General features: G+C 33.3%; 1 protein-coding gene across 1 annotated transcript; it reads left to right on the plus strand.

The window, feature by feature from the left end:
• Positions 1–937: 937 nt before the first annotated feature.
• On the plus strand, positions 938–6,136 carry LOC127656137 (uncharacterized). Its single transcript, XM_052144317.1, has 7 exons — positions 938–1,056; positions 1,809–1,998; positions 4,665–4,778; positions 4,934–4,990; positions 5,071–5,262; positions 5,597–5,716; positions 5,808–6,136. Exons 1-7 carry the CDS (start codon positions 971–973, stop codon positions 5,871–5,873), a joined length of 825 nt encoding a protein of 274 aa, XP_052000277.1. The 5' UTR covers positions 938–970; the 3' UTR covers positions 5,874–6,136.
• Positions 6,137–12,800: the final 6,664 nt, after the last annotated feature.

Below are 12,800 nucleotides of genomic sequence, written 5' to 3' on the forward strand. Positions count from 1 at the left end.
CACTAAAATCACATTAAAATATTCACACATATATATATGTATATATATATGTATATGTATATGTATATATATATATATGTATATGTATATATATATATATATATGTATATGTATATATATATATATATATATGTATATGTATATGTATATATATATATATATATATGTATGTATATATATATATATATATATATATATATATATATATATGTATGTATATATATATATATATATATATATATGTATGTATATATATATATATATGTATGTATGTATATATATATATATATGTATGTATGTATATATATATATATATGTATGTATATATATATATATATATATATATATATATATATATATATATATATATATATATATATATATAACACATTTTCTAAATACAGATCATTTTTAATTAAAAAAAAAAAAATGCTGTACTGGTTGTGATAAGATATGTTGTCAGGGGGTCCAAAAATGTTAACGCCATCCCCGTCTGTGATGCTGTTTGCTCAAGCACAACATTTCCATTCTGTTATGGGGAGATATAGGGAAAAATTATGTCATTTTAAAATATAAATATATTTATGTAACAGAAATAAATTAATCATAAGTTTACAAATATATGTAATTCACTGACCATGTGATGTCTTATTTTACCCACCATGTTACCCACATAACCATGTTATTGTTCACCCTCACCCTGCCCAACATTGTGTATTTGAGGATTTATAGACTTTACAGTTTTATCTTCTGTTAATGCCTGATTTTCTGTAAAGCTGCTTTGAAACAATGTGTGTTATGAAAGGCGCTATACAAATAAAATTGACTTGACTGATTGATTGACTTGATTACCAGCATTGCTATGTCTCTCTCCAATGCCATGTAAAAGACGCAGGGGTTGCAAACAGGCTATTTAAGAGAAACATCACTCCTGTTACACCTTTTTACAGTTGAAGCTGTAAGGAAGTTAATGCAGGAAATAGCAAAACTCCTCCTTCAACACACCGAACTTCACTCTGGACAGAAACCTATTGGGCTGCCACAGTCCAAAACAAGGTGAGTTTGAGACAGGTAATAAATAATATGACAACAAACCTAAAAATACTTTAAAATATACGTATATGTTTTTTTAATTCTTAAAACAACAAATCTCGACATCTTCTTATAGGAAACATCTTATTGGATTTTGCACACCATACATTTTTTTTGCATGTCCTCCGACCAACACTGGTAACACTTTACAATCCTATTTGTTAACATTAGTAAATACATTAGGTATCACAGAGAAACAATTAACAATATTTTATATATATATATATATAATGCATTAATCATGTTTAACTAAACACATTTTTTACTAAAATATGCAACTTGAAATTTATTATTTTAAATATTCTAGTATGTGTTAAAATCAAAATTAATCAAGAAAATTGTTTGTTTGTTCGTGTCAATTAACTAATGTTAACAAATTCAACCTTATTGAAAACTGTTACCAAAACACTATGATACAGGCGACAAGAATGCTGTTTTGATAATCAAACATATTTTAGGACTTGTACACAGGAGGAACATAATGTGACAAATGTATAAAATATCATAACGATTATTATAATAACATCTTATTTGAGTCTGTAAAGTGTTCCCTGCTTTGCTTGTTTATTCTTCATAAGAACGACACAGTTTCCTGCTAGAATGGTAATCATTTACTTGCCCTTATTGTGTCAGGCAGTAAAAACAGAGGAGTGTTGGCAATGGCCAATATCACCTGTGTAAAGGTTGTAAACTCTATCACTTCTGTGTGCTCGCAGCTTTAGGATGTCTATGACAATGGCTCGGGGAGAGGGGATTACTGTCCTCACTGTCACCACAAATCCAAAGAGCAAATGGCCCCTTTTGTGTCAGATTCTGGGTACTCTGTGCTACAGTCCAGTGTACAGCGTTGTGTGCTTTGTATCTCAGGAAAAGAAAGGGAAGCTGAACACCCAGACAGCTCTTGGGGTGAGTTAGACACATTGATTTATCTGTTTGATATTCAGGTAGGTCTCTTTCTAATGTATTTGATATTGATTTTTAATTTGACGTTCTAAGAGAAAACGCAAAAGACAATCAAGACTAAGATTATTATTCTTTATCTGCCCAGCAATCACAAATGTTTGACAAATTTCACAATGCTGCATTTCGGTTGTAGTTAGGTTATGTTAGTACAATGCTTTAAAATGTTCTAGAAACCATTCCTTAAACTAAATACTTAATTTATAAGGGTGAAAAAACAGACAAAATATGACGTGCAGTTTGCATATTTGGATAATCAGTTCTAAGCAGCGACTTTGACATTTTGTGTTACAAATACAACTTAAAATCCCGTCTTCTGTCGTATTACGCCACGTAACATGAACATTTGTCTGTCCACAATGAAAGGGAAAATGCAGCACAACATGGGTACAATAACAGCTAATCAAAAATGTTTAATGTTTAATGTATGGTTATTTGAAGCATGATTTTGGACCAATAAGATTTCCCAGTGGGAGGGGCTAACCATTGCGACTATGCAGAGATAAAAAATAAATGCTTTGTTTTTGTCGCTTGGTGTGGTCACAGGTGGTTGGGACGAAGTTTTACATAGTATTTATCGCTTTATGGTCTTGTATCGCACACAGGACATGGTGTTCATCCATGTAGAATTGAAAGAAAATGTTTTGGAAGCAACCAAATTGGCTCGGTTGCAAGGTTGTGTAGAGTCACATGGGGTAACCTCCTCGTGGTCACAATTAGTGGTTCTCGCTCTCATTGGGGCACGTGGTAAGTTGTGTGTGGATTGATGTCTCAGAAGCGGAGGTAACTGAGACTTGTCCTCCACCACCCGGATTGAGGTGAGTAACAGCGGCACCACGAGGACCCATTATAAGTAGTGGAAATTGGGCATTCCAAATTGGGGAGAAAAGGGGATAAAAAACAAAACGTTTAGGAAATGATAACTTTTCTCATATTAAGTAGATACAATAAGTACGTATTTAGTAAAAATGTCATTGCAACTAGTGATGGGCATTATCGGGTATTATAACCCACATGCAAAAAACATGTAATTGATTACTTTTAAATTAAAACATAAGATAAAAATAATGTTTAACATATGTGACATTTTTATTTAGTTTTGTTCACAAACGTAACCAAGAACGCTTTAAAAATAAGCTTAGTTCAATTAACTATGCTTTTATAAAAAAAAAAAATTATGAATTAAACAATATGCATAAATAAAACAAAATTATAAAAAAAAAAAACACCTATAAAGAATATTGGTAACACTTTAAAATAAGATTAAATTTGGTAACATTAGTTAATGCATTAAGCATCATGAACAAACAATTAACAATATATATTTTACAGCATTTATTAATCTTTGTTTATGTTAGTTAATAAAAATACAATTGTTCATTTTTAGTTCATGTTAGCTCATAGTGCATAAACGAATGTTAACTAATAAAACTTTTGATTGTATGAGTATATGTTAACATAAACACTAAGATTAAAAAATGATAAATGTTTACTCTACTGTTCATTGCCATTTCATGTTAACTAGTGTTGTTAACTAACATTAACAATTGGATACCTTATTGTAAAGTGTTACCAAAATATTTGGACTTAACCGGAGACTACATAGAAACCAATACTGGTGGCATTAAGGTAACGCACATACAGTATATTTACATTTATGCATGTGGCAGACTCTTTTATCCAAAGCGACTTACAGTGCACTTATTACAGGGACAATCCCCCAGAGCAACCTGGAGTTAAGTGCCTTGCTCAAGGACACAATGGTGGTGGCCATGGGGATCAAACCAGCAACCTTCTGATTAACAGTCATGTGCTTTTGCCCACTACGCCACCACCATAAATATAAAAGTTAATATGAAGTGGTGAAAGTTGGCTTTTAGGAAATGTGCTCTGCTGGTTTTCAGAGATTTCACTCATATAGCCAACACACATACTGCTCTGATAAGCTTCTGAGTTTCTTGTACCGCTTCGCATTTTCTTTCCACCATAAAAGCAGATCCTCATCCATTGATATGCATGACTCTAGCAAGAAGTGAATACCAATGGAGTAGAATTCTATGAATCAAAATATTTCAAGTATTGCCCACTTGGCTTCGCCTGAAAGCACACGCCATCCTCTATTAACCACACATCCACAGCGTCCACCAGCGGACTCAAATGTAACTACGAGATTTGGTGAGAGATTCAAAGGGAAAGTACAGTATAACTTAGCATTTCCTATGGCAGTTAAACGTGCAAAGGAAAATACTTGTTGCAGAACGTTTATTCAAGTATGGAGTGGTGGTGGTGTAGTGGTCTAAGCACATAACTGGTAATCTGGTTATCAGAAGGACGTTGGTTCGATCCCTACAGCCACCACCATTGTGTCCTTGAGCAAGGCACTTAACTCCAGGTTGCTCTGGGGGATTGTCCCTGTAATAAGTCCACTGTAAGTCGCTTTGGATAAAAGCGTCTGCCAAATACATAAATGTAAATGAGTATTCAATTAGTCGATTACTCCTGCACATCCCCGTTTACAATCTATTCATGACTTAGATTTTGAGATTTAAATTCTGAAATTACTGACAATAAAACTGTTGATGTAAAAACTATATTGTTCTCTTGTTCCATAGATTGTGCAGATAATAGTTGGTGTCACCAACCTTGTGGTGGGAATTTTGTTTGCAAAATTTTGGTTATTATATTACATTATGATGTTCAAAGGACCTTTTTGGCTCGGTGGTGTGGTAAGCATTATGTCTCATTCTGCTCTCTGTTTCATGAGTCCATACAAAAAGAACAAAATATATGACATTTTGTTTGATTTATTCAAAATCAGATTTTTTTTTTTTGGAACATGTATGGATGGATGTTTTTAAACATTTGTTTGGTTGCCTTTTAGTTCCTTGCAGTTGGAATTGTGTGCATTCTTGCCACCAAGTTTCCCAGTCCTTGTCTAGTAAGTTTTGATCTGTTCTAATTTTGCTCTTTTCTTTTTCTTTCTGAGCATTTTGAGATTAAATTGTTTGTGCATTACAGCTCGTCATTGCAGTGATCCTGAACGCAGTCAGTGCTGCACTGGCTATTACAGCTGTTGTACTTTATTCAGTGGATCTGGCGAGTGATCATCAGCTAGAATGCAACCCCTACTCAAACTCATATTACAATCAACGTAACACAATTTCCCCACAGCTTCTGGAATCATGTCGGCACTACTTGCATCTCAATCAGGTAATGATTGTCTTTGGTTTCTGTAGGTGGTGTAGGCCTCATATTTCCCCAGAACTAAACATACACAATTAAAGTTAAAAATGAAAATGAATGAAAAATGAAAAATGAAAATGCTGTCATAATTTACTCACCCTCATGTTGTCTCAAAACACTATAACTGTATGGTAATTCATTACAATAAGGTTGTATACAATAGCTGAACTAACAATGAACAATTCGTTTACAGCATTTATTAATTATGGTTAATATTATTTTCTCCATCTACTTAATATTATATTTTAATAGACTTATGGATGTCTTTTCTATTGACACACTGATCTTCTGCCACCTTTAGATGATCATCAGAGGACTAGATATCATGATGATTGTTTTTTCAGTCCTTCAAATTTGCGTGACTGTCAGTTTCTGCGTTTTGACTGGGAAAGCTTTGCGCAAAAAGGGCGGAGGTGCAAAGGTATAGTATTATAATTACCAAAAAATACAATTTGATCATAATGGCTTCAGAGAGCTGCTCTGTGTATTCATGTTTATTTGTGGTTTTACAGTCTGTGGAGGATGCACAAATTCACAAGCCACTCTTGGAAGTGTCCACTGCCGATCTTGAATTCTAGAGAGACAAGTTCAACACACATAAAAAGCATTGTTGTGTCAACACATTTTCTTTTGCTTGTAATGGCATTTGATCTCTTAATATAGTAATTAATTTACTTAAAAAAGATATCCTCCATCTGCAGCATCATAGTCATCAAATTACACATTTAATCTTAATTAACTTGTAAACTTGTTATTTATGCTTTTCACAGAAGTAATTTGTTACCTTAAAAAAAGGGATCTCGGGGCTGCTTTTTTTAAATAAAGGACTAGAGCATTTTGGCATTCATGTATTTTGTAGATCACATCTCCCTATATTTCCCTCGGTATAACACTTTTATCCAAAGTGACTAAATGAGCAGTGATTGATCAAGAAGCCAACAAACTTAGCAGCTGTTTGATAATTTCCAGGTTTAAAAAAATCTATATAAACAGACCAGGATTTCAGTATGGTCTCAAATTTTTCAGTAGAATATAGTTGCATATAGCCTAGTGTATATTTTTTTAATTTCTCAATTAAATAGCCTGATAATAATAATATCAGCAACATAATGCCACTGCTACCAGCAGTCATATCACCCTGTAGCTCAAGACTGGTTGCCCACTGTAGTTAAGAAGGGTTGAGCCTGGTCAGTACCTGGATTGGAGACCTGTTAAAACTAAGGTTGCTTTTGGAAGAGGTATTAAGGAGTCCAGCAGGGGGTACTCAACCTGCAAACTGTGTAAGTCCTAATGCCCCAGTATAGTGATGGAGATACTATACTGTAAAAAGGCATGATACTTTGGATGAAATGTTAAACTGAGGTACTGACTCCCAGGACACTTCTTGAAAAGAGTAGGGGTGTAAACCTTAAGTCCTGGCAAAATACTCCCCATCCATTAATTGACTCTATCACCCCAGTCTCTCCTTTCCACCAATAACTAGTGTGTGGTGAGAGTACTGGTGCACTATGGCTGGTGGTGGTTGAGGAGAGCCCCCTGTTCACTGCAAAAAGTGCTTTGAGTATAGTGTCAGAAAACTTCTATATAAATGTAATGTTCATTCATTCACTGGAGGCCTTCTGCCCCAATTCAAAGAGAAGCATATTTCCCCAATGGCCTTTATTTTAATTATCAGTGTGTCCAAAAATCCCCCATTAACAAAACATTTAATATCTAACATAATAGAATGTCAAAGATCTCAAATTTCTTCAGTGCCACAAAATTAGATCAGTTAACTTTAAATCTGTTCCAAATGTTGCAGATAATTTTCAAGATAAAGAGGAGCATAGCCATTCATTCAACCTCCATATTGTTCCAATGCCATATCAACTTTCCTTCTTCCTTGGCACACAAAAGGATATATTATTCAAAATCATTGCCTCAGTCACCATTTCATGACCACTTTCATCTTTTTTTCCATACGATAAAAGTGAATGGAAACTAGGGCTGTGAAAAACTGCAATCATAATTTTTTACTTCATGCATTAAATGTTTTGAATCTACTCTGCTTCAGTTGCTGTTTGGGTGAAATGATTACAATAATAATCATTAAAAAAGAAAATAATCATTAAAAAAAAACATTAATAATCCATAATATGTGTATAAGTGTGAATAGTGCAACAACAAAAGGCTTTTGTCATATGTAATTGTGCTTTGTCTTATAATATAGATTTTATGTCTAAATGATATGTGTGCTTTTTTTTTATCAGACTCTAAACCTGATTCAGTGGTCAAAAGTAAAATGGAAAAAGCAAAACACCCTATATACAGTATATCAAATGTGATTAATTGCATATACAAATATTTGCTGATAAAGCCCCTCATATATCAATAATTCAATATATAATGATGAAATAATTATACATAATTATCTTTAAATATAACATTTTTATATTTCACAAGCCACTCTTGGAAGTGTCCACTGCCAATCTTGAATTCTACAGAGACAAGTTCAACACACATAAAAAACATTGTTGTGTCAACACATTTTCTTTTGCTTGTAATGGCATTTGATCTCTTAATATAGTAATTAATTTACTTAAAAAAGATATCTTATAATATAAAATTATATATCAATAATTCAATATATAATGATGAAATAATTATACATAGTTATCTTTAAATATATATATATATATATATATATATATATATATATATATATATATATATATATATATATATATATATATATATATATGTAAAATAAAAAAATATTCAGATAATTCAAATGCATTACATTCTTGTGGCACAAGAGTTAATCATTGATAAGACCATTCAAAAAGTGGTTTTATAATACAATGTATTGTTTATTACCATGTTATTGATCATAAGTCAATCATTGACACACAGTTCACAGCAATCCATTTCACAAGTGAATTTGTCAATCAGTTGGAGATTTATTATGAGGGCTTGTTTAAGAACCCGTCAATTTACACCTGCTTCAGACATTCTTGTGTAGCATCTCGGGTGTGTTGCGTCATAAAAAAAAAATATTTAGGTCACTGTGTCAAGTGAAATATAGTTTAATACTCAATCTTTAAACACATCTTGAGATCCCTTAGATCGCATTTGTGCTCCTTCGAGTGTTTTGAACGCAAGACCATAACGCATGTTTGTGTTGTTCTGTCTAATGAAGTGTTTTCTTCACTGTATAAACTGTGTGTTGCTCATACAGCTGAAATTTCACTTACTGCCCTCTGGAGTAAACAGGTGGTACTACAAGCTCCTTATTATGGTGCGATTAATTGCGTTAATTTTTTTACGCGTTATTTTTTGTAAAATTAATCGCACGTTATTAACGCGTTAAATTGACAGCCCTAATAAAAACTATATGTCAGTGTTTTCAAAGCTCTCTCTCTCTCTCTCTCTCTCTCTGTGTGTGTGTGTGTGTGTGTGGTGTTTTTATTTGTATATTTTCTTTTACTGTGGTGCACCTTAATGTAATTATAAAAAGACTGTTGTATCATATTTGATACACAATTTTCAACATTATTTGTCTATGGCATAATGATGAAAAATATTGAGCGATACTTAGTTTGAATTATCAGTAAAAATTCAAACATCATTATTACTTTTACTTTACCAAAATCAGCAAAGATTTCACAGCAAATATATTTAAATATTGCATTACAATACAAAGACAGACATTTTGGAAATTATATTAAAGCGTTGAGTGGCATGCTACCATATTATTCTTACTATTTCTGCCATATATACTGTAGCAAGGCTACGGCATAAGTAATAAGATGGGTAGAATGCCTTTATGAACTATGGTCTTCTGCTAGCAGAAGAACATGAAAAATGAAACATGACAACAGATATTAAGCAAGGTTTTGATCATGTTAATGATGTAGAGGCTTGATAATATCCTTTATAAAGTTATGCATATAAAGTTATGCTTACTGTTCTGCCAGTTCCCTCCTCCTTACTCATCCTGAACCACATTACAAATATGGCTTTATAGGGTTAAAACTATTTTATGCATCTGTTGTAGTATGAGCCAATAAAAAACTATACCACAGATTGTACTGAAAAAAAAGTGCAAAATGTAATGTTCAAAACTTAGAATAATGTAAATAGGCCGTTACATGCATAAAGCAATGCTGTGCTAAAAGGGTTCTTTATTTGTAAATCTTAGAATATAGAACCCTTTTGACATAAAGGGTTCTTTGGAGCCGAGTAAAGAAGATCTTTATATAGTAGAAACCAAAGTTGTTGTATTTGTTTTTCTAAGAGTGTGTTTATGTTTTCAGATTTGATTTTGAATTGTGTTAATGAATATCCACCAAACTGCCTTTATTCTGTGATTGAGTCCTTCAATTTTCTGATTTATATCAGCTTACTGATATGAGGAACCTTCTGTTGTGACCAGTACATTGTGAGTCAGAAATGTTTCCATTATTTTATCCAAAGCAACTTACAGTGCACTTATTACAGGGACAATCCCCCCAGAGCAACCTGGAGTTAAGTGCCTTGCTCAAGGACACAATGGTGGTGGCAATGGGGCTTGAACCAGCAACCTTCTGATTAACAGCATTGTGCTTTAGCCCACTACACCACCACCACTCCACTCCTCTTTTAATATATACCCAGGAAAGATATTTTTACACAGAAGACAAAAATGTTAATCTAAAACTAGCAAAGTAATATGTTGTACTAATAATATATTAAGATGTCAAGGTTATTTACGGATGTTTAATCAGACTTTCCTAAAAAAGAAGATATGCTACATAGGCTATGTTAACTAGCCAGCTAATGTTAGCTCGTAACATAGCCTAGCTACTTAACACACCTTTATCTTGCTGTTTTTTCTTTTCCTCTGTTTTCTTCTTTTTCCTTTTCTCTGCACCAGAGGATATGTCCTTTTTTGTGACATTGCTGTTTTGCTGTCTGAATGCACTTGCATCCTGCAGCCCTTTAACATAATATTGCGTTTAATATTGCGTTTTTGTATAATTACCATTGTCCACTGACATAGTATATCACAAAAAAAATAAATAAATAAATCAAGCTGTTATTTCATGTGTTCTTGGGGCCCCCTGGTGGCCACGGGGCCCTAAGCAGCAGCTTAGTTCGCTTGTGCCTTGGGCCGGCTCTGCCAAGAGGTGAGGCTAACATTCTGCCCAACATCTCATTTTGTGTTCCACGGAAAAGAGACTGTCATATGGGGCTGGGAAAACATAAAGGTGAATAAATGATGACAGAATTTTCATTTTGGTGTGAACTTTCCGTTAAAGCTTTTGGTTAGTCAACATGGATTGTGAACCCCTGCTGGTAGAGGACGTAATTACACCATATATTATTTTTTTATTTTTAGTTCAAGTTCAAGTTATTATATTTATATAGCACATTTAAAAACAGCATCAAGGCTGACCAAATACAAAATTATAAATAAAAAATTATAAAAACACACAACAATTTAAGACCAGGACTGTACATACGATTAAAACCAGTGAAAAGAGATGAGTTTTAAGAGAAGATTTTAAAACAGATAATGAAGGTGACAATCTGATACCGATAGGCAAACTATTCCATAAAATAGGACCCACATTAGAAAAGGCTCTCCCTCCTCTATGCTTTAGCCTTGAGCGTGGGACATCGAAGAGATATTGATCACAGGATCTCAGACTTCTAGGTGGATGTATAATAAGTCAGACAAGTAACTGGGAGCTTGGTTGTGTAATGATTTGTAAACAAAAAATAACATTTTAAAATCAATTCTAGCTTGAACCGACAGCCAGTGAAGTGATTTTAAAATTGGGGTAACAAGATCGTACTTCCGACCTCCTTTTAGAAATGTTGCTGCTGCATTTTGAACTAATTGAAGTCGAGCAATGAGTTATTTGGAAATATCACAATAGAGAGAATTACAGTAGTCCAGATGAGAGGTGATGAAAGCATGAACTGCTATCTCCAATGTTTTGTCTGACAAAAAGGGTTTAACTTTACTGAGTAAACGTAGCTGAAAGAAACTGGAACCTATGACAGCACTAACATGTTTGTCAAATTTCAGCTGGCTGTCAAACTGGACACCCAGGTTTTATACTTGAGGCAAGAGGAAAGCATTGAGATTTCCACAACCAGCGTTACTGACATCAAAATTGTCTGTAGGACCAAACCAATTCACCTCTGTCTTGTCTTTATACAGAAACAAAAGGTTTTTGGCTAGCCAACCTTTTATTTCCTCCAGACAAGCTAGAAGAGATTGTAATGCAGTGTGATCATTTCGTTTAACCGGTATGTAGATTTGAGTGTCATCAGCGTAGAAGTGATACATACTTTCTGATAATAGAACCCAGAGGGAGCATGTAAAGAGAGAAAAGTGCTGGTGCAAGAATAGAGCCCTGAGGCACACCACCGGTGAGGCAGGCCACAGAAGAGGTATATTTGCAGAGCTTAACAGAGAATGTTCTATCAGCTAAATAGGATTTAAACCATTTCAGAACATTCCCTCTTAAGCCCACACGATTCAAGTCTGAAGAGCAATATATCATGATCAACAGTATCAAACGCAGAGGTCAGATCTAAAAGAACACAAATCACAGAATCACCTGAATCTGTAGCAACTAAAATGTCATTTCAAACTCTAAGAAGAGCAGATTCTGTACAATGTGAAGTTTTAAATCCAGACTGAAAGGTTTCAAAGATTTGGTTGTTCTTAAGAAATACCTGAAGCTGCATAAGCACAATCTTCTCCATTATTTTGGAAATAAAGGGTAAGACAGAGATTAGTCGGAAATGATTTAAAACAAATGCATCTAGTGAAGGCTTCTTGAGTAAAGGTGTGACAGCTGCCATTTTCATTATTATTATTATTGTTATTTTCTTTTTTTTAATGAAGTTTATTTTTCTATTGACTGTTTCAAAAGTAAAATCTAAAGAAATTGACTTTCAAAACGAATTAAGCTTACCCTTAGAAATATTCACTGGGGTAAAAAGTGTGACATCTAGCACCAGTGTCCCCTATATGTGACTTCAAGTTTTACATTTACATTTATTCATTTGGCATTTTGACTTAGAAAAGAGGAATCATACAATACCATTCATCTCAAGGAGACAGTAGTACAAAAAGTGCTGCATTACAAAGTTTTTATTTGTATCTGAAAAATACTAGGACAACAAGAAAAATCAATTATATATATAAATATACATACATATATATATATATATATATATAGAGAGAGAGAGAGAGAGAGAGAGAGAGTGCTGTGCAAACGTTTGAGGCACTTGTAAAAATAATGTAAATTGAGGATGTTTAAAAATAAAAAAGGTTGACAAAATAAATAAATATATATATATTTGGCTGCTAGCCAAAACGTTGGTAAATAAATGAGCCTTTATTTTGAGTTGTGCTTTTATACTTTTCTTTTCAATAATATTTGCCATAACTTGCACCTCTGAATCTAAGGTGTGCACTTACTTAATTGGCATTTCTAAAAATTATTCATAATTATTTGTTATTT

Source organism: Xyrauchen texanus, chromosome 15, assembly GCF_025860055.1.
Source record: "Xyrauchen texanus isolate HMW12.3.18 chromosome 15, RBS_HiC_50CHRs, whole genome shotgun sequence".
NCBI lineage: Eukaryota > Metazoa > Chordata > Actinopteri > Cypriniformes > Catostomidae > Xyrauchen > Xyrauchen texanus.

Coding starts and splice junctions, on each gene's coding strand:
- LOC127656137 (XM_052144317.1), top strand. CDS start 971: ATGCAGGAAATAGCAAAACTCCTCCTTCAACACACCGAACTTCACTCT. Junction 1,057..1,808: donor CTGCCACAGTCCAAAACAAG/GTGAGTTTGAGA, acceptor GTGTGCTCGCAG/CTTTAGGATGTCTATGACAA. Junction 4,779..4,933: donor CTTTTTGGCTCGGTGGTGTG/GTAAGCATTATG, acceptor GTTGCCTTTTAG/TTCCTTGCAGTTGGAATTGT.